The sequence below is a fragment of the Drosophila pseudoobscura genome, chromosome 4, assembly GCF_009870125.1.
Source record: "Drosophila pseudoobscura strain MV-25-SWS-2005 chromosome 4, UCI_Dpse_MV25, whole genome shotgun sequence".
NCBI classification, from domain to species: Eukaryota; Metazoa; Arthropoda; class Insecta; order Diptera; family Drosophilidae; genus Drosophila; species Drosophila pseudoobscura.
The window spans coordinates 24,526,581-24,543,256 of record NC_046681.1 but is presented as its reverse complement, the minus strand read 5'-3'; the positions used below and the strand labels follow the sequence as shown (position 1 = coordinate 24,543,256).

General features: G+C 46.2%; 3 protein-coding genes and 1 long non-coding RNA gene across 10 annotated transcripts in view; 2 read left to right on the top strand and 2 right to left on the bottom strand.

Annotated features, from left to right (window-relative positions):
• Positions 1 to 288: 288 nt before the first annotated feature.
• On the top strand, positions 289 to 804 carry LOC26533696 (uncharacterized). Of its 2 annotated transcripts, none has more exons than XR_001451196.2 (2): positions 289 to 412; positions 471 to 804. It is a non-coding gene; the product is annotated as an uncharacterized lncRNA (long non-coding RNA). The 2 variants fall into 2 exon arrangements; XR_001451195.2 differs by having other exon boundaries at positions 293 to 416.
• Positions 805 to 1,595: 791 nt separating this feature from the next.
• LOC6903040 (uncharacterized) lies at positions 1,596 to 2,858 on the bottom strand. Of its 2 annotated transcripts, none has more exons than XM_015180728.2 (3): positions 2,629 to 2,857; positions 2,241 to 2,504; positions 1,596 to 2,170 (listed from the first exon to the last, which is right to left on the bottom strand). In XM_015180728.2, the coding sequence occupies exons 1-3, from the start codon at positions 2,658 to 2,660 to the stop codon at positions 2,143 to 2,145; spliced, it is 324 nt and encodes a 107-aa protein (XP_015036214.2). In that variant the 5' UTR covers positions 2,661 to 2,857; the 3' UTR covers positions 1,596 to 2,142. The 2 variants fall into 2 exon arrangements, with proteins under 2 accessions (XP_015036214.2, XP_002132764.3); XM_002132728.3 differs by having other exon boundaries at positions 1,757 to 2,170; positions 2,573 to 2,858.
• Positions 2,859 to 3,005: 147 nt separating this feature from the next.
• Positions 3,006 to 12,718, top strand: cmet (CENP-meta). Of its 4 annotated transcripts, XM_002132727.3 has the most exons (16): positions 3,009 to 3,327; positions 3,394 to 3,516; positions 3,585 to 3,931; positions 4,000 to 4,898; positions 5,046 to 5,213; positions 5,401 to 8,974; positions 9,031 to 9,294; positions 9,359 to 9,661; positions 9,720 to 9,887; positions 9,952 to 10,254; positions 10,319 to 10,621; positions 10,680 to 10,982; positions 11,040 to 11,261; positions 11,324 to 11,444; positions 11,510 to 11,997; positions 12,059 to 12,718. In XM_002132727.3, the coding sequence occupies exons 1-16, from the start codon at positions 3,195 to 3,197 to the stop codon at positions 12,203 to 12,205; spliced, it is 7,866 nt and encodes a 2,621-aa protein (XP_002132763.2). In that variant the 5' UTR covers positions 3,009 to 3,194; the 3' UTR covers positions 12,206 to 12,718. The 4 variants fall into 4 exon arrangements, with proteins under 4 accessions (XP_033236225.1, XP_015036213.2, XP_002132763.2 ...); XM_015180727.2 differs by lacking the exon at positions 9,952 to 10,254 and having other exon boundaries at positions 3,008 to 3,327; XM_015180726.2 differs by lacking the exon at positions 5,046 to 5,213 and having other exon boundaries at positions 3,010 to 3,327.
• A 215-nt stretch (positions 12,719 to 12,933) lies between these two features.
• The window catches only part of ab (BTB/POZ-zinc finger protein abrupt), a 54,104-nt gene continuing 50,361 nt past the window's right edge, over positions 12,934 to 16,676 (bottom strand). For both annotated transcript variants that reach the window (XM_033380339.1, XM_033380340.1), the window contains exons 8-9: positions 15,053 to 15,784; positions 12,934 to 14,978 (exon numbers count right to left, since the gene is read on the bottom strand). In XM_033380339.1, the coding sequence (XP_033236230.1) occupies positions 14,560 to 14,978; positions 15,053 to 15,784 (1,151 nt within the window). In that variant the 3' untranslated portion in view covers positions 12,934 to 14,559. The remainder of the gene's footprint in view (positions 14,979 to 15,052; positions 15,785 to 16,676) is intronic.

Below are 16,676 nucleotides of genomic sequence, written 5' to 3'. Positions count from 1 at the left end.
AGTATACTAAACAGATGTGCCAGCTGCATGTGTAGGTATACCACACACAATATGTTTTGTATAGGTTCTCCGGTTGAAGAATATCAGAATATCAAAAATATCAATATCAGAAGAACTATTATTTTATATATTCACAAAATCTTACAACTGATAAAGATGAGATACTTACGAGAAAGCTTCTATTGGGAGACTAATGGGAGGAGGGGATTCAGGTATAAAAACCCACCCTTAAAACTAGTGTTGGTAGGTCAAGTTCTTTCGAGAAAAACCAAGCAAGCTTGTCAAAATCCATGTCAAAGAAGGCCATGAGATTTATTGTTTGTCCAGATTCAATTTTAAGAGTTTAGATTACAATAATTTTCCTAGCTAAATTTGTCGGAGGATCTCTTTCCGTTCCAACGTTTACGAATAAGTAGGTAAATGTTTAACCAAAGATAAGTGAGATAGTTCTTAGGCCTGACACCCCACAGACATTCCGATAAGCTTAAAGGACAAAATGGAAAAGGAAAATACAGACAAGGAAATCCCCATGAACAAATTAATCGCCTGGATCACCCAGGAAGAGTGCGTGATTTGCATGCAGCCAAAGCGGGATCCCAAATTCGTGCCCTGTGGCCACTCTTTTTGCGGGAAATGTGCCACCCAGATTATACTCTACAATAGTTCAGACACAAATCCCCACTGTCCGTTGTGCCCTCTGATATATCACGATACAACTTAAACTAGATGGTTTGAATGGATGGTGGGTGATATGGGGGGTGCAAATTTGTTGACGACAATAAATGTTATGTTCTCAAAATCGCATCAACATCGTTTTTGAAGATATTCCAAACACAAATGGCAATCAGAATCGGACAGATAAGGCTCTCCGCCTCATCGAGTCGGTTAGCAGAGCGACGTCCGCAGAATCGGATTCAGCTTTTCGGACCAAAAATTGAACAGGTTGCTGTTGCTGTTGAAGAAAGCAGAAGACCATAGCCTGATTTACGATACGAAAGATTACGAGGTACCGTTTGGCGCAGCAGATCCGCCTAGCTGTTTATGATGCACTCCTCGCAATTCACATTCACTGTGCTATTGCTAGCCTCGTGTATCTTGAGAAGCAGCTTCTTCTTGTTCATCAGATCAGATTCTCTTGTCTATTTAGATGTAGCTCTGTCTGTTTAATAACATATATAACATATATTAAAGCTAATGAGACTTTGAATTTCTATACAAATTATCGAATGTATAACGAAAGTACTATCGATTAGCATATCGATATACATATTTTCATTTTAGATACCATTGAGCGCCAAATTTAAATACGATACCAATTAATGAGTTAATGGCTGCAGCTAATTTCGTCACACACAAAAACAGTGGGGCAGCATAGAAGCAATAGGCAAGACAAAAATAATGCATATGTAATCTAACCTACAGAACAAATGACTAGAAAAAAGACTTTGTAAACGAATAACTGACAGAACATCAACACGTATTCAACACACCTTTAATCCGGGCCAGTTTGGATGGGTTCTTGCTGGATAATGGCTAATACAGATACAGAAACTTACACCGAATTACCCAATGCACAGAATTAGAACACCAAACTCTTGTTTTTCTGGTCCACATGTACATACATTTTATTATTGGTTCATTATCCGCAACTCTTTTTCTAAATTCCTAAGTCCAAAGCACCCCTTTTCGGCCCAAAAAATTTGATTAATAATAGAAAATAGACTTTGTAAACGAATAACTGGCAGAACATCAACACGTATTCAACACACTTTTAATCCGGGCCAGTTGGTTGGGTTGTTGCTGGATAATGGCTAATACAGCTGCATAAACGGGACGATTAGTACTACACCGAATTCCACTCCTAATCGTTGCGGTTATGCAGCTCTTAAGGCAGGCGATAAAATGGCAGCATAGAAGCAACAGACAAGACAAAAATAATGCATATGTAATCTAACCTACAGAACAAATGACTAGAAAAAAGACTTTGTAAACGAATAACTGACAGAACATCAAAACGTATTCAGCACACTTTTAATCCGGGCCAGTTTGGTTGGGCTGTTGCTGGATAATGGCTAATACATTGAATATTGAATACTGTTTGATTTAGAGATAAAGAGATCTAAATCTCTATTCTAATCTCTATTAATCCGTGAAAATTTGAGATTGATGCCTGCAAGAAAGCATTTTGGCTGGTTATTTACGGTGTCTATGTACCACATATTTGGAAAATAAGAAGCTACCTTAGTTGCCTGAAGAAGTTGATTTTTTTGCGATACTCGGTTTCTAGATCTTTCGAGTGGTGATCATCCATGAATTTGAATTGGCTCGAGGATAAGCTGTAAAATGGGTTGACTGGTCGGCGGCAGAAATCCGGGTCGGGTATGTCCTTTTCGGCGATACATTGTCGCAATTTGGAACTGTGCGATGACCGGCTGTAGTCCTTGGTATAGACTGAAATAGGAGGGACGTGAACTCGCGGCACTAAATTCTTATCTTGGGAATATCTGAAATTGTCAAAAGCAAACGGATAAATGGGACTAATGGGTATTGAACCGAATCTTCCTTTACTCACTGATTCGACTTGAAGGAACGGAAATGAACAATTTTTTTCAATACTTCAGGACGTACCGAATGTTGCTTTGCACCGCTCTCCAAGGCATCTTGTGTTTCTGATTTCATACCCGCCATGCAATCATTGACGTCCCTCGGAAAAATGCGTGACTTCTGTTGCCGCGACATTGTGTATATGTGTATAAATGTGGAAAACTTAAATTTTCTAACAAACCTAATTTTAAAATTGTGACAACAATCGAAGAAAAGTCTGCTATGTATTTATTTATCGTGGTTTTTTGTAAGTATATATTTTGACATATTTTCAGTATATTTTCCACCCAATACCACAAGTAGTTTAAATAGAGGGGGCTTAGGTGGGCTAAGTTCGTTTTTTCATCGGTATATTTGCGGTATATTTAGAAAATTAAACGGCATATTTCGGTAAATTTTTTCAGGTCAGACCGTATATTTGGTCGGTAATTCGGCGGTCTGCATTTGTTCGAATTTAACTGTACGTACGCCATGCAAAATTTTGCTAAACAATTTTGATCTAGAAGTTTCATTGAAAAGTGTCTTTTTATGTGAATAGTCAACTGATTTGTGAATGTTTAATGTGATAAAAATTCGAAATAAGCCAGAGAATGTCTGCAAAGAGTTCAATTCAGGTGTGCATCAAGGTGCGCCCCTGCGAGGCCGGCAATGCATCGGTGTGGGAAGTGAAGGAGTCCCGCTCCATACGCCTTATCGACAACCAAGCTGATCCGTGTGTCTTCGGTGAGTGAGGAAATCATAGAGAAATCATAGATCGCACAGTTTCTTATGCGCGTGTCCTATTTGTAGACTATGTGTTTGATCAGAATGGAAATAACCAGGAGGTGTTTGACCGCATGGCCAAGCACATTGTCCATGCCTGCATGCAGGGCTTCAATGGTACTATTTTTGCCTACGGCCAGACGTCATCAGGTATTTATACATCTCCGCATATGCATATGCATATTCCGCACACACACTCACGCACGAACTCCCTCTAGGCAAAACGTACACAATGATGGGCGACAGGGAGAACCCGGGCGTAATGGTTCTTGCTGCTAAGGAGATCTTCAAGCAGATAGCCAACGACAACGATCGCGAGTATTTGCTTAGAGTGGGCTACATTGAGATCTACAACGAGAAAGTCTACGATCTGCTGAACAAGAAGAACCAGGACCTCAAGATACACGAGGCCGGCAATGGCATTGTGAATGTGAATTGCGAGGAGTGCATCATAACCAGCGAGTCGGATCTGCTGCGGTTCCTCAGCATGGGCAACAAGGAGCGCACTGTGGGCGAAACCAACATGAACGAGCGCTCCAGTCGCTCCCATGCCATCTTTCGCATCGTAAGTTCAGCTGCTAGTCAGATCTTCTGCTCCCCTGATCTCAGCAATTGATCTCCCTGCAATTCCAGATCATCGAATCGCGCAAAAGCGATCGCACTGTGGACGATGCCGTCATTCAGAGTGTCTTGAATTTGGTGGATTTGGCCGGTTCTGAGCGGGCCGGGCAAACAGGTGCGAGCGGGACTCGCCTCAAGGAGGGGAGCCACATCAACAAGAGTCTTCTGTTCCTCAGCAACGTGATCATGAATCTGTCCGAAAACTTGGACAATAAGTTCATAAGCTTCCGCGACTCCAAATTGACGCGGATACTGCAGGCTTCGCTAGGAGGCAACGCCTTCACGTCCATCATATGCACCATCAAACCCTCGATTGTAGAGGAGTCGCTATCGACAATCAATTTCGCTATGCGCGCCAAGAAGATCCGCATCAAGCCCGAGGTCAACGAGATGGTCTCCGATGCAACAATGATGAAGCGGCTGGAGCGGGAGATCAAGGAGCTCAAGGACCGCCTGGCCGAGGAGCAGCGCAAGAACGAGAGCCAGCTAAAGGTGAAGCAGCTTGAGAACCGCATCCAGAACGACATGCTTAAGATCATCACTAGCAACTCGCTAAACGACAAGCGGTTTAAGAATCGCCGCCGTACATGGTGCCCTGCCACCTCGATTCCAGAGAGTGCCATCCCCACACCGCTGCATTGCGGACCGCCAGAGCCCAAACAGGACCATCGACAATCGAAGCTTTCCCATCTGCCGAAGCCGGTGTTCTTTCCCAACTCGCACATCAGCCACCGCGCCGACAACGGTCCCAAGACCATTAATATCATGAAGTCGCTGGACATTGGCACTAGTGAAGAGGAATTCAGCCCAGCCGAGCTCATCGACTTTGGTCTGAGGCCCTCGGATGTTTTGAGGACGAAGGAGCTTAGCAGAGCTGAGCTCTCTCTCACGCCCAATGTGGGAGTTTCAAGGTAAGTAGTTTTTGAATTCTTTCCCCAACGATGTAACCAGACACGTCACCCACTGCATGCACACACACACACACACACACACCACACCACACCTCATTCATTGTCTGCACATCGTCGTCGCATTGCACATTTTCTCATGTGAGATAGCTTGGTGGAGAAAACGAAAATCGATCGCTTGGAGCTGCAAATGTTCACCTCGTTAGAGAAGCAGTTCGAAGGGGACTGGGAAAAGTCCCAGGCTCTGGCAGAGAAGTTGTCCGAGGTGACAGCCCAGCGCGATGAGCTAGAGTCAGAGAGCCAAAAGAATGCCCAGCGGTGAGTCCCACAGGAATAGAAAATATAATTGACAATCAGACACTGCAATTGGCATAGAAATAATCAGGAAAAATAGTCCCCACCCCCGTCACTAAGAATTGACATCAATCACATTTCATATCCTGAAGACATTAAAATAGCTCGTCGAGAGGATTTTTTTAAACTATTTTACTTGTCTTGTTTTTAGTTGCGAAGCCCTGCAGGCCGAGGTAGAGGCAGTCAATGCCAAGAACACAGAGTACGAGGAGCAGCTGAAGGCCTTGAAGGAGACCATTCAGAAGCTGGAGGTGGAGAATCGTGAAGCTGTGAGCTTGGAATTCGAGTACCAGTCCCACAAAACCAAATCAAAGCTACGAGAGACCGATCTACTGTCGGCTCTGTCGGAGAAGGATTTGGCCATTGAAAATCTGCAGAAAACTCTCGATGAAATCTCCCGCGATGTCCTGCGCAACAGCAAGGAGGAGCTAATGCGCTCCATTTGCCCCGAGCTGGAGTCAAGCCCCGAGAGAATCTGCACCAAGTGTCTGGAATTTGAAAGCCTCTTGGCCGATGCCGACACAAAGCTGAAGAACGTTCAGGTGGCCTTTACCCAGAAGACGGAGGACTGCGAGCGCCTCAATACCCAAATATCCACAGCCCATGGCGACATGGCTATTCTGCAGGGAAAGAACGATAGTCTGGAGCAGAATTTGCAGAGCCAGCAGCAGGCCATTGAGGCCATGGAGGCAGACTATAATTTACTCCAACAGAAGTACCAGCAGCTGCAGCAGGAGTACGAGGATCTGAGGCGAACGTCGAGTGCTTCCGAAGAGCAGGTTCTGCTGCTGGAGTCAGACAACACCAGACTGCAGGCCGAGATTGTCACTCTGAGGGAGCGAGTGGAGGAGGCGCAGCGTCTGCTCTTGGAAGCTCCCAGTCCCGAGACCCTTGCGGAACAGTTCAAGGCCCAGAGCGATCAGCTCAAGGCAGAGCTGGCGAATGTCCAGACGAGCCTTGCGGAGATGCAGGAAGAGTACAATTGCATGTCGAACCAGCTAATGGACAGTGTGGAGGAATGCGATGTCCTGCAGAACGAGGTCAGCGCTCTGCGTGAGGAACTAAAGCTGCAGAAGTCGATGCCCAGCTGCGACATCGAGTCCATGAAGAGCTCAGGCGTTGGCACCGAGTGCAGTGATCTTGATTCCGACGCAGACAGCGGATTTTTGGAGAAGTTTGCTCGGCTGTCAGATTCGCTGCACGAGATAGAGCTGCAGCATCGCTCGGGCAGCAGTCGCCTCTTCAGGGCCACTAAGATTCATGAGCAGAATGTGCCCGGCCTGAAGCTTTGCCTCGAGTCAGCTACAGACATACACACCGTCTCTCACCCGCTCGATGATAATACAGCCGATGAGGTGTGCCTGAAGGGCGTGCTGCGACAGCACAGGTTCCAGATTATCAGACTCACCCAAGAGTCAGCGCCAGGGGAAGAAGAGGTGGAGAAGAGACGTCTGCTCGACCACATTGCTCGGCTGGAGATGGAGATTGCGGAGAAGAATATGCTGATCGATGTCACGGAGGGAACTATTAACGAGATGCGCGAACAGATGACCGACCTGGAGTCGGCTCTCCTGGAGAAGTCGGTGATCGTCAACAAGGTTGAGTCCTACCAGCGACAGATCGAGTCCCTAGAGAAGCAGAATGCCGAGATAACCATCGTCTGTGAGGAGCTGCAGGAGAAGGTGAAGGAGAACACACTGAGCGAGAGTCTCATGTTATCCCATGGCGACGATACCCTGCCCGGCAGCACATCCCCCTTGTTGCTGCCAGACCAGGAGGCATCCGAGATAGCTGCCCTCAAGACATCCCTTTCCGAGCTGAAGGACAAAGTCGCCGAGCTCCAAGGCCGAGTGGAGATACAACTGTTGCAGTTGCAGCAAAAGGACAACCATATCGATCAGCTGCGTACGGAAATCGACGAGCTGAATGAGCGCTGCATGTCCATGGAGGTAAAGCAGGTGGAGCTCCAATCGAATGCCAGCCAGAAGCAGCAGCTCCTGGAAAGGCAAGCAGAGAAGTTGGCAGACGACGTTCAACGCATCGACCAGCTACAGGAAACCAATGCGAAGCTCGTCGAGCGCAGCACCAAGGCTGAAGAGTCCCTGTCGGAGATGCAAGAGCGTTTGCTGCAGAACAATGGAGACATCCAGACTGTTGAAGAAGACCTAAAGAGTGCCAGAGATCGCATCGAGACTCTTCAAGAAGACCTAAAGAGTGCCAGAGATCGCATCGAGACTCTTCAAGAAGATCTGAAGAGTGCCGGAGATCACACCAAGACTGTTGAAGAAGATCTGAAGAGTGCCGGAGATCGCATCGAGACTCTTGAAGAAGACCTAAAGACTGCCAGGGATTCGATAGAGGCCATTGAACAAACGAAGATAGATGAACTGAACGCCCTTAAGCTGGAATATCTCGATAAAATAGAGCAGAGCGAGAACGAATATCGCGCCAACTTCCGCAAATACAACGCGGAGTGGGAGGAGGGCAAGGAACGCTACGAACAGAACGTGGCCAGTCTCGTGGCAGACCAAGCCAAGGCTGCTGCTCAACACCAGGCAGAGCTGGAGGACATCAGGATAGAGCATAATTTGGTCTTAGATCAGCTGAGGCAGGAGAAGCTCGAACTTGAGTCGCTTTGCGCGAAGAGCCAGGAATTGGTGGAGGAACTACAATCGCAGATGAACGCCCACGACCGCAGCTCATCCGTACAGCTGGATGAGCTGATAGCCGTCGAAAAGCAGAGGAATCAAGAGCTTAAAGACAGATGCGAGGAGCATATTTTGGACTACGAACAGCAGATTTCTAAAATCCAAGCTGACCTGGATAAGCTGAAGGAGGAGAAGATGGCTCTGCACTCCGAGATCAAAGAGGCGGAATCGCAGCATGCGAGCACTTTGGAGAAGATTCAACTAATGGAGCGAGAACTGGAAACCCTGAGCAAGCAGACAGCCTTCGAGAAGGCTGAACTACTCGACAAACTTGAGACTTTCAGCTCGAAGAACAGTGATCTTAATGAAGAGCTACAGAGGGCCCAAAAGAAGGCTCTCAGCTTTGAAGACCTACTCTCTCAGCATCAGAGGTTGCAAGAGTGCTTGTCCGAGGCCACTGGGGTTAACATTACGCTAAGAGAACAAGTAGAGAACCTACAGTGCGAGATCAACAGTTCCCAGAAAGAGCAAAGCGATCGAACCGTTGAAATCGAAACACTTCGATCGGAACTGATAAGCGCCTTCGAAGTGATGGACTCTGCGACCGCACAGGAGTCTCTTCTGAAGCTTCAGATGCAGCTAATGGAGACCAAGATTTCTAGTCAGGCAGCATATTTCCAACAGGAGGTGGCAGTGCTGAAGAGTTCAAAGAACGAGCTGCAGCTGAAGCTGGAGTCCCTGCAAGAGAGCAAAACGAAGCTGGAGTCGTGCAGTCAAGACCTAGAAGTGGCAATGAAAAATGCCAGAAACCTCCAAAGTATGCTGGAAGAGGAGCAACAAATGTGTTGTTCTCTGCGCGATGCCTACTCGAAACTGGAGGAATCCAATGACCAGCTGGTGGGTCAACTAAAGGAAAAGGATGCAGCATGTGAGGCCTTCCAGGATTCGTTGTCTCGGCAGAATATGGCTCTCGAAGAAGCCAATGTCAAATGCTTGGAAATGCGGCAGGAAGTGAAGGAGGCCCGCATGTCCGTGGAGGAACTAAAAAATGAATGCGAAACCCTGCGATCATCTCTAGTAAGCGATGAATATATCCCCATTATCCTTACCTTTTCTGATCAATGTTTTTTCAGAATGCCGCTTTGGCCCAGCAAGAACAAGTTCTTGCAGAATCCGATAAGCAATGCCTCGAACTTCGTCAGAAAAGTCGCCAGTTAGTAGCTCAACTCCAGGAAAAGGAAGCAGTTTGTGAGACCCTTCAGGATTCCTTGTCTCAGCAGACACAGGCTCTCGAAGAAGCCAATAAAAAGTGTGTGGAAATGCGGCAGGAAGCTGAAGAGGCTCGCCAGTCAGTTGCTGAACTAACCAAAGAGTGTGAAAGTCTGCAAACGGCACTGGTAAGAGAAAAATACACGCCTCTCAATCTTCATTACTTATTCTCATCGATGTGTGTCTTTCCAGAAAACAACTGAGACGGAACGCGATTCCTTGCGCAATTCTGCGGCCCAGCAAGAACAAATCCTTGCAGAGACCGATAAGAAATGCCTTGAACTGCAACAGGAAATTAAGGAGAGTCTCCAGTTAGTTGCTCAACTCAAGGAAAAAGATGCACTCAGTCAGACCTTCCAGGGTTCCTTGTCTCAGCAGACACAGGCTCTCCAAGAAGCCAATGGCAAATGCTTGGAAATGCGGCAGGAGTTGGAGGAGGCTCGCCAGTCCGTGGCGGCACTGACCAAAGAATGTCAAAAGCTGCAAACGGCCATGGTAAAAAATAAATTTGAATCTTCTTTCCACTTTTGTTGACCGATATGTGTTTTTCCAGGATACCATTGAAGCGGAACGTGATTCTTTGCGTATTAGTGCAGCCCAGCAAGAACAAACTCTCGCTGAAACCAATAAGAAATGCTTGGAAATGCGGCAGGAATTGGAGGAGGCTCGCCAGTCCGTGGCGGCGCTGACCAAAGAGTGTGAAAGTCTGCAAACGGCACTGGTAAGCGAAAAATACACGCATCTCAATCTTCTTCACTTACTCTCATCGATGTGTGTCTTTCCAGAAAACCATTGAAGCGGAACGCGATTCCTTGCGCAATGCTGCGGCACAGCAAGAACAAATCATTGCAGAAACCGATAAGAAATGCCTCGAACTGCAACAGGAAATTAAGGAGAGTCTCCAGTTAGTTGCTCAACTCAAGGAAAAAGATGCACTCTGTCAGACCTTCCAGGGCTCCTTGTCTCAGCAGACACAGGCTCTCGAAGAAGCCAATGGCAAATGCTTGGAAATGCGGCAGGAATTGGAGGAGGCTCGCCAGTCCGTGGCGGCACTGACCAAAGAGTGTGAAAGTCTGCAAACGGCACTGGTATGCGAAAAATACACGCCTCTCAATCTTCATTACTTATTCTCATCGATGTGTGTCTTTCCAGAAAACAACTGAGACGGAACGCGATTCCTTGCGCAATTCTGCGGCCCAGCAAGAACAAATCCTTGCAGAGACCGATAAGAAATGCCTTGAACTGCAACAGGAAATTAAGGAGAGTCTCCAGTTAGTTGCTCAACTCAAGGAAAAAGATGCACTCTGTCAGACCTTCCAGGGTTCCTTGTCTCAGCAGACACAGGCTCTCCAAGAAGCCAATGGCAAATGCTTGGAAATGCGGCAGGAGTTGGAGGAGGCTCGCCAGTCCGTGGCGGCACTGACCAAAGAATGTCAAAAGCTGCAAACGGCCATGGTAAAAAATAAATTTGAATCTTCTTTCCACTTTTGTTGACCGATATGTGTTTTTCCAGGATACCATTGAAGCGGAACGTGATTCTTTGCGTATTAGTGCAGCCCAGCAAGAACAAACTCTCGCTGAAACCAATAAGAAATGCTTGGAAATGCGGCAGGAAGTGGAGGAGGCTCGTCAGTCAGTAGCTCAAGTCAAGGAAAAGGATGCAGCATGGGACGCCTTACAGAATTCCTTATCTCAGCAGAAATTGGCTCTCGAAGTAGCCAAACAAAAATGTTTGGAAATGCACCAGAAAGATGAGCAGTCTCGCAAGTCAGTGGCGACACTGACCAAAGAATGCGAAACGCTTCGCACAACAATGGTAAGCGATTATGACACTTTCATTTCCTTGAAATGATCTAATGGATGGGTATTTCAGAAAACCAATGAGACTGATTATCGCACTGAAATGGAACGCGTACAGGCTACTGCGTCGAGTCTTTTGGAGGACAAACGCAACCTAGAAGAAAAGGTGTGCACTCTGAATGATATTGTGGAGAAGCTACAGGGTGACTTGACTACCCTTCAAGGACTCAAAGCCAACGCCAGCAATGTGTCCTTTGAGTCCAATGCGTCCAGCACGTCGCCCTCTGCACCAAGAGTAAGCTTGAGATAAAACCATTTAAATGTAGAATCTAATGCCAAGCCTTCAATATTGTGTAGAAATCGATAAGCTTTGAGTCCGACTGGCGTAAGAACCGACGGCTAAGCGTACACGATGAGCGTCGCAGGCAGTCTTACTGGAACAACGTGCGCGATTGGGGAACCATGACGGATCCCGTGGGTAAGTCAGAGATATTTTCAGAACATAAATCATGGAACCTGAATTAATAATTCTCACAATCTCAGACAATAACTGCAACTGTGTTGAGCTCAACCAAAAGCTGCAGGACTGCCAGCGAGACCTTTTTATACGGGAGAGCCAGGTGACAGCATTAAACATTGAACTCAAAAACCATCCTCTGAAAGACGAGAATGCCCAGCTACAAAAACGACTATTGGAAGAACAGGAAAAAGCACGTGCCGAACTGAGGCGTCTTAAGCTGAAGAATCAAGATCTCACTATCAAGGTCAATGACATGACTGCAGCGGCATCTGCATCAGTCCAAGGCCAAGCATGCAGAATAACCCCTGCGATGATCTCGGTGGATACACAGACAGAGTCTGACTTGGAGAAGGTCCTGGAGAAGACAAACCTAAAGTATCAAGACGCACTTAAACTGTGCCGCTTCCGCTACTCTACGATCCAAGATTTGGAACAGAGACTAAAGCAAAACGAAAATTGCGACACCTCCAACCTGACCTCCCTTACAGCAGGCCAAATCAATGCGCTTAAGGTACGCATTGCTTTGCTTATTATTAACAAGAAATCATCCATCATACTATGCATCTTTCCAGACCCAATGTGAGGCGCACAAGAAGGAAATATCAGCCATGAACGAGAAATACGAGTACGCTAAACGAGTGCTCAAGATGCGCAAGGATGAGGTGGTTGAACTGCGCGCTAAAATCGCTGACTACGAGGCAGCCTCTACAGCCAAATAAGTCGCTATAACATCATAGTTTAGTTGTATATAACCTTTAGTTCTCTATGCCCGTACCAAGATCAAATCGTTTATTTCCAATTATTTATTCCATGTGAGAAGTCAAAACTTTCAATATTTTTCGGAGTATTTTAAATGTATTTATGTACTTGTCATTAAGTTTAGTGTTGCAAGGTGGACATGTATCGAATACACAGCTACGCTGCCTACTGCATATTTCTGTACTAATCTAAATCTATACGGTCCTTTATAACTTAAGAATTCTAAAAGAATTCTTCTTCAATACCTCATTATTTGTGTACTTCTGTGCTGATGAAGAAACAGGCAATTGTGGACCTGTGGAATTACTTACTTTTATTAAAAAAAAAAAAAGATCTTTGCATCAAATGTACCTGAATCGAAGAAAGGAACCCCCAGCAAATGTGCAGATAGAACAGATAGAAACACCATAAACATTGTTCTTCATAACGCGGCTTTATTGTAATTTCAATAAATATTTATAACTTTCTAAGCACATGGATGTCTACTTATATTGCTTATGTAACGACTTTTAACTAATTGCTTTTAAACTAACGTCTTAACCGAATTGCATTAGCCTTGAATGCATTTCAAGCCTAGGGAAATGCGATCTATTGCACTCTCCCTGCGTCGAGAGAGACAAGAAAGGAGAAGTGTCTAACGAACCGAAAGCATAAAACGATCAGGGGATAAATCAAGAAATTAAACATACTCGCATGTACTTGGGCTCTTCTTTATTCATAACATTTTGTATAGGTATATTTTTTAGGTATTCTCCAATCTGTTGTTGTATCGTTACGTTAGGCTACGTTGGGGGTACTCCACTCTTAATTGAATGATTGAAATAAGACGGGCTACTTCAAATGAAATGCGACGGCCATTGCGAACTTACAAATAAATATCCAAGTAAATTACATTTAAATTAATTGAGGTAGAAAATTACTAAAGTAACACATATGTTGGTCATAAGGCAAGTGGTTGCGACTCTTGTAGAGTCTGTCTGTGCTCATCTTCGATTGAAACTAACCATAAACCTAGGATATAACTGAGGCATATTCGAACTAAATACATACAGGAAACGCAGCCACGGCCACGGCAACGGCAACGGGCACTACTTACGAGTAGTACTTACATCTATCTACGGGTATGTCTCTTGCTTGCAGTGCTTCCACATAAACTAACTAATTTCTAGTATTCCTTAAGTATCGTATGACTCTCTCTTCAAACGGCGGAGATACTGGTTCACCCCTGTTCGGTGTGGTGTGTGGTCTGATCGAGTGCTGAGTATGCTGAGGCTGAGGTATTCAATTCTCTGACAAATCCTAACCATTGTCTGGGTAAGTACAGTACAGGGTTTCTGTGTGTGTGTGTGTGTCTCTATGCTAAATGTGCACTGTATACCGTATAAGTAGTTGTATATAAATTAACATTCACTTTGTCACGTATTTATGTATATATTCTGATCCATTGCAGATCCTTAACCTATTCTGTTCAATATTGGCAAGTTTCCTGGGGCCCTGGAGTTTTCTATATATTGTATAAAGAGTACGGATATAGACAGGACGAGGACAGGACCAGTCACAACTCATGGAAGTCTAAGGTATTTCGAGGATTACACGCACACAGCACACAAAACTCATTCGTCTGCTGAGGTCTGCTGAGGTAGTTCGGTTGATGCTGGCTTTGTCCGCGAGATAGTGTTCCTGAGATATGGTAAGCACTGTGAATCAATGGAGTGGCTAGGCTAGACTTGGAACTTGGAAGGCTATTATCGTATGCTTATATCATAGGTAGGCATACTCGGATTCTAGCTGTGGCATGCATGGCACATCTGAATAAACATTTGAGTTCCTCTGTCGGATACTAACATACTTTAAATGCGACGGATCGGTTCTGAGGGATGGGGGCATAGGTGTTTTTGTATGTATTTACAGGCTGGTTCTTCGCTTTCAATGTGAAATCTATCTTACGACTAAAAGGGTACTCTAGGGGTTTAGCTTTCTCCTGTCAGGGCTCGTTTCGGGGATATCCATCCCCTTCATCAATTGTATACACAACAGGTACATGTGTATATTTATACATACATTATATAGTATATATGTATAGGTAGTTTAAAAGCACAACATTGAATTCTACTAGGCCAGCTCTGGCAGCGGCACAAATATGATTTTTCCTAGTCCTAGGTCCGTATCTCTATCGTATTGTATCGTATTTGTATCGTATTGTACACATAAACTGGTATACATGTGGATAAGGCTACTCGTTACATATGTTCCATGGGTATTCGGTATACAACTGTTGATGCAATGACACTCTGACACTCCTGCTGCTGCTCCCTTATGTGTTGTGCACGCCCTCGTCCTCGGAGTAGTTCTCCTCAACATCCGAGTTGGCCACCTCGTTGTTGCTGCCCGACTGATTGTTGTCCAGGCCCAGATCCATGGGCTCTGAGCCCTCTCTCCGCATCTCCCCATCATTGTCCGCATCGTCCAAGTCATGCCCGTGCATCCGGCCGCCAGAGTTCAGCGCCAGTGGGCCCTGGGCTGGATCCTGGTCGTGGCGCAGAATCGGTTCTATCGACAGACCCGGTCCGCTCTGGCCAAAGGCGGGGTTACCGGCGGCCAGCTTGCTCAGATCGAACTGTCCGGGCAGCAGGCCAGGCGGCAGGTTCTCCAGACTGTGACCCATGGCATTCAGTTGCGCCATCTTGGCCCGCAGAGCCGCTGCTGCAGCCTGTTCCTGGGACATGCCCATGCCTGGAATGCCGAAAAAAGAAGATTCTAGTTAGAAAAGAGTCGCCTGATGGCAAGAGCTCTGCTCCAACACTCACCGAACGTGTTCTCCGTGATGAACTGCAGGTAGGTGTCCAGCAGGGACTGGCCCGCAGCATTGCTGGTGGGGATCTGCACGCCCAGATCTTTGGGCTGGCCCAAAGCAGCCGCTGTGGCCGCTGCCGCGGCAGCCTCGTTTCGCATCCGCGAGATAGTGGTGTTGGCGTGCCCAAAGTTGCTCAGGAGACTCTCGTGGTAGCGACTGAGGTCGCTGTTGCTGCCACCCATGCCGTACAGGCCGTTGCCCACGGTCAGGTCCTCGGGGTCCTCGTCGGAGTCCTCGCCATCGTCCAGTGGTCCGCCGCTGGCGTTGCTCAGATCCAGCTTGGCCCCGCCACTGCCACCGCCGCCTCCTCCGCCGCCACCACCGCCGCCGCTGCTGCCACTGCCGCCGGTGGGCGAGGCTCGGGCGCGCAGCTCAGCGGGCGATATCTTGACCCCAGCCTTGGCCAGGAGCCGCGAGGCGAGGTCCGGATCGAAGGGGCTGGGCATCGGCAGCACGGGCAGGTCCTTGGTGGAGATGCCCCGATGCTGGCGCGACATGTGCGAGTGCAGCGAGTTGCGTGACTTGGCGACAGTGCCGCACAGGACGCACCGGTAGCCGGGGCAGACGGTGTGCTTGTCCTCCAGATGGGTGCGCAGGGTGTGGGCCGAGCGGTAGATCTTGCCGCATTTCGGGCAGGGACGGGGATCGGTGGCACGGACGCGCATCTCCAGGGATCTTCGGGACACTGCAGAGAAGAAAATAGATGATGAATATTAGATGATTCGATTCACTCGCTAAGGGCTTCACTTAGAGTTCAATGAAAAGTCGGCTCGTCTTCGTTTGCTCTTTATTGTTCACCAAAATATATTTGCCATCTCCGAAAACACATCTTCTCATAGTCGGCCGCCTCCACACACCCACACATGTGGCAGATACTCGTACCAGATACATTTCATCATCCACACTCTCAAATAATTTGCAAACTAAAATGGCATACGAATCACATACCATCCGATCCGATCGGATCGGATCTGTGTGGTTTTCTCTTCTTTTTTCTATATGCTTTATAAACTACAATTGTAAAATTGTCCGCTTCGAAATGGAATTTATATGTTTAATCGAGCCTCAAAGTTGATCGATTTCTTGGGCTAGTTTTGCTCAAGTTTCGGTTTTTGGTTTTTTTTTGGTTTTTTCTTTTGATTAACATTATAGGAACCTTTTTACGTATGTTTTCCATCTGCTCTTCTGTATTTAGTACTTAAAGCCGGCCGCCAATCGAATGGAATCAAATCAAAATCAAAATCAAACACAAAAGATATCCAAACAAATCATCCATCAATTTTGAACTTTTCTCTAATACAAATCCTTTACGTTTAGTTTTTCTTATTTCCTTCGTTTTTTTGTTGTTTGTTTTTGTTTGGCTAAAAATATATTATGCAGGCACATTCTATTTTGTTTCAGTATCAATATTCATAATAACTACTTCATCGTTTTTCATATATCGTATATATAATTTTGTGGTTTGCTTGGTTTTAGCTCATTATCTACATAGTTTCTCCAACCTCTCTATGGCTTAATACGTCTTAATATGTCTGCTTATGTAATTCTATCAATTAATATTATTATATTTCTGGTTG

Excerpts from the sequence above, each read along its gene's own strand:
- LOC6903040 (XM_002132728.3), bottom strand. The coding sequence starts at position 2,739 with ATGTCGCGGCAACAGAAGTCACGCATTTTTCCGAGGGACGTCAATGAT. Across the intron at positions 2,505-2,572 it reads CGTTCCTTCAAGTCGAATCA|ATATTCCCAAGATAAGAATT; the intron begins GTGAGTAAAGGA and ends TGACAATTTCAG. Across the intron at positions 2,171-2,240 it reads AACTTCTTCAGGCAACTAAG|GCATCAATCTCAAATTTTCA; the intron begins GTAGCTTCTTAT and ends GCTTTCTTGCAG.
- cmet (XM_002132727.3), top strand. The coding sequence starts at position 3,195 with ATGTCTGCAAAGAGTTCAATTCAGGTGTGCATCAAGGTGCGCCCCTGC. Across the intron at positions 10,255-10,318 it reads AAAGTCTGCAAACGGCACTG|AAAACAACTGAGACGGAACG; the intron begins GTATGCGAAAAA and ends GTGTCTTTCCAG. Across the intron at positions 10,622-10,679 it reads AAAAGCTGCAAACGGCCATG|GATACCATTGAAGCGGAACG; the intron begins GTAAAAAATAAA and ends GTGTTTTTCCAG.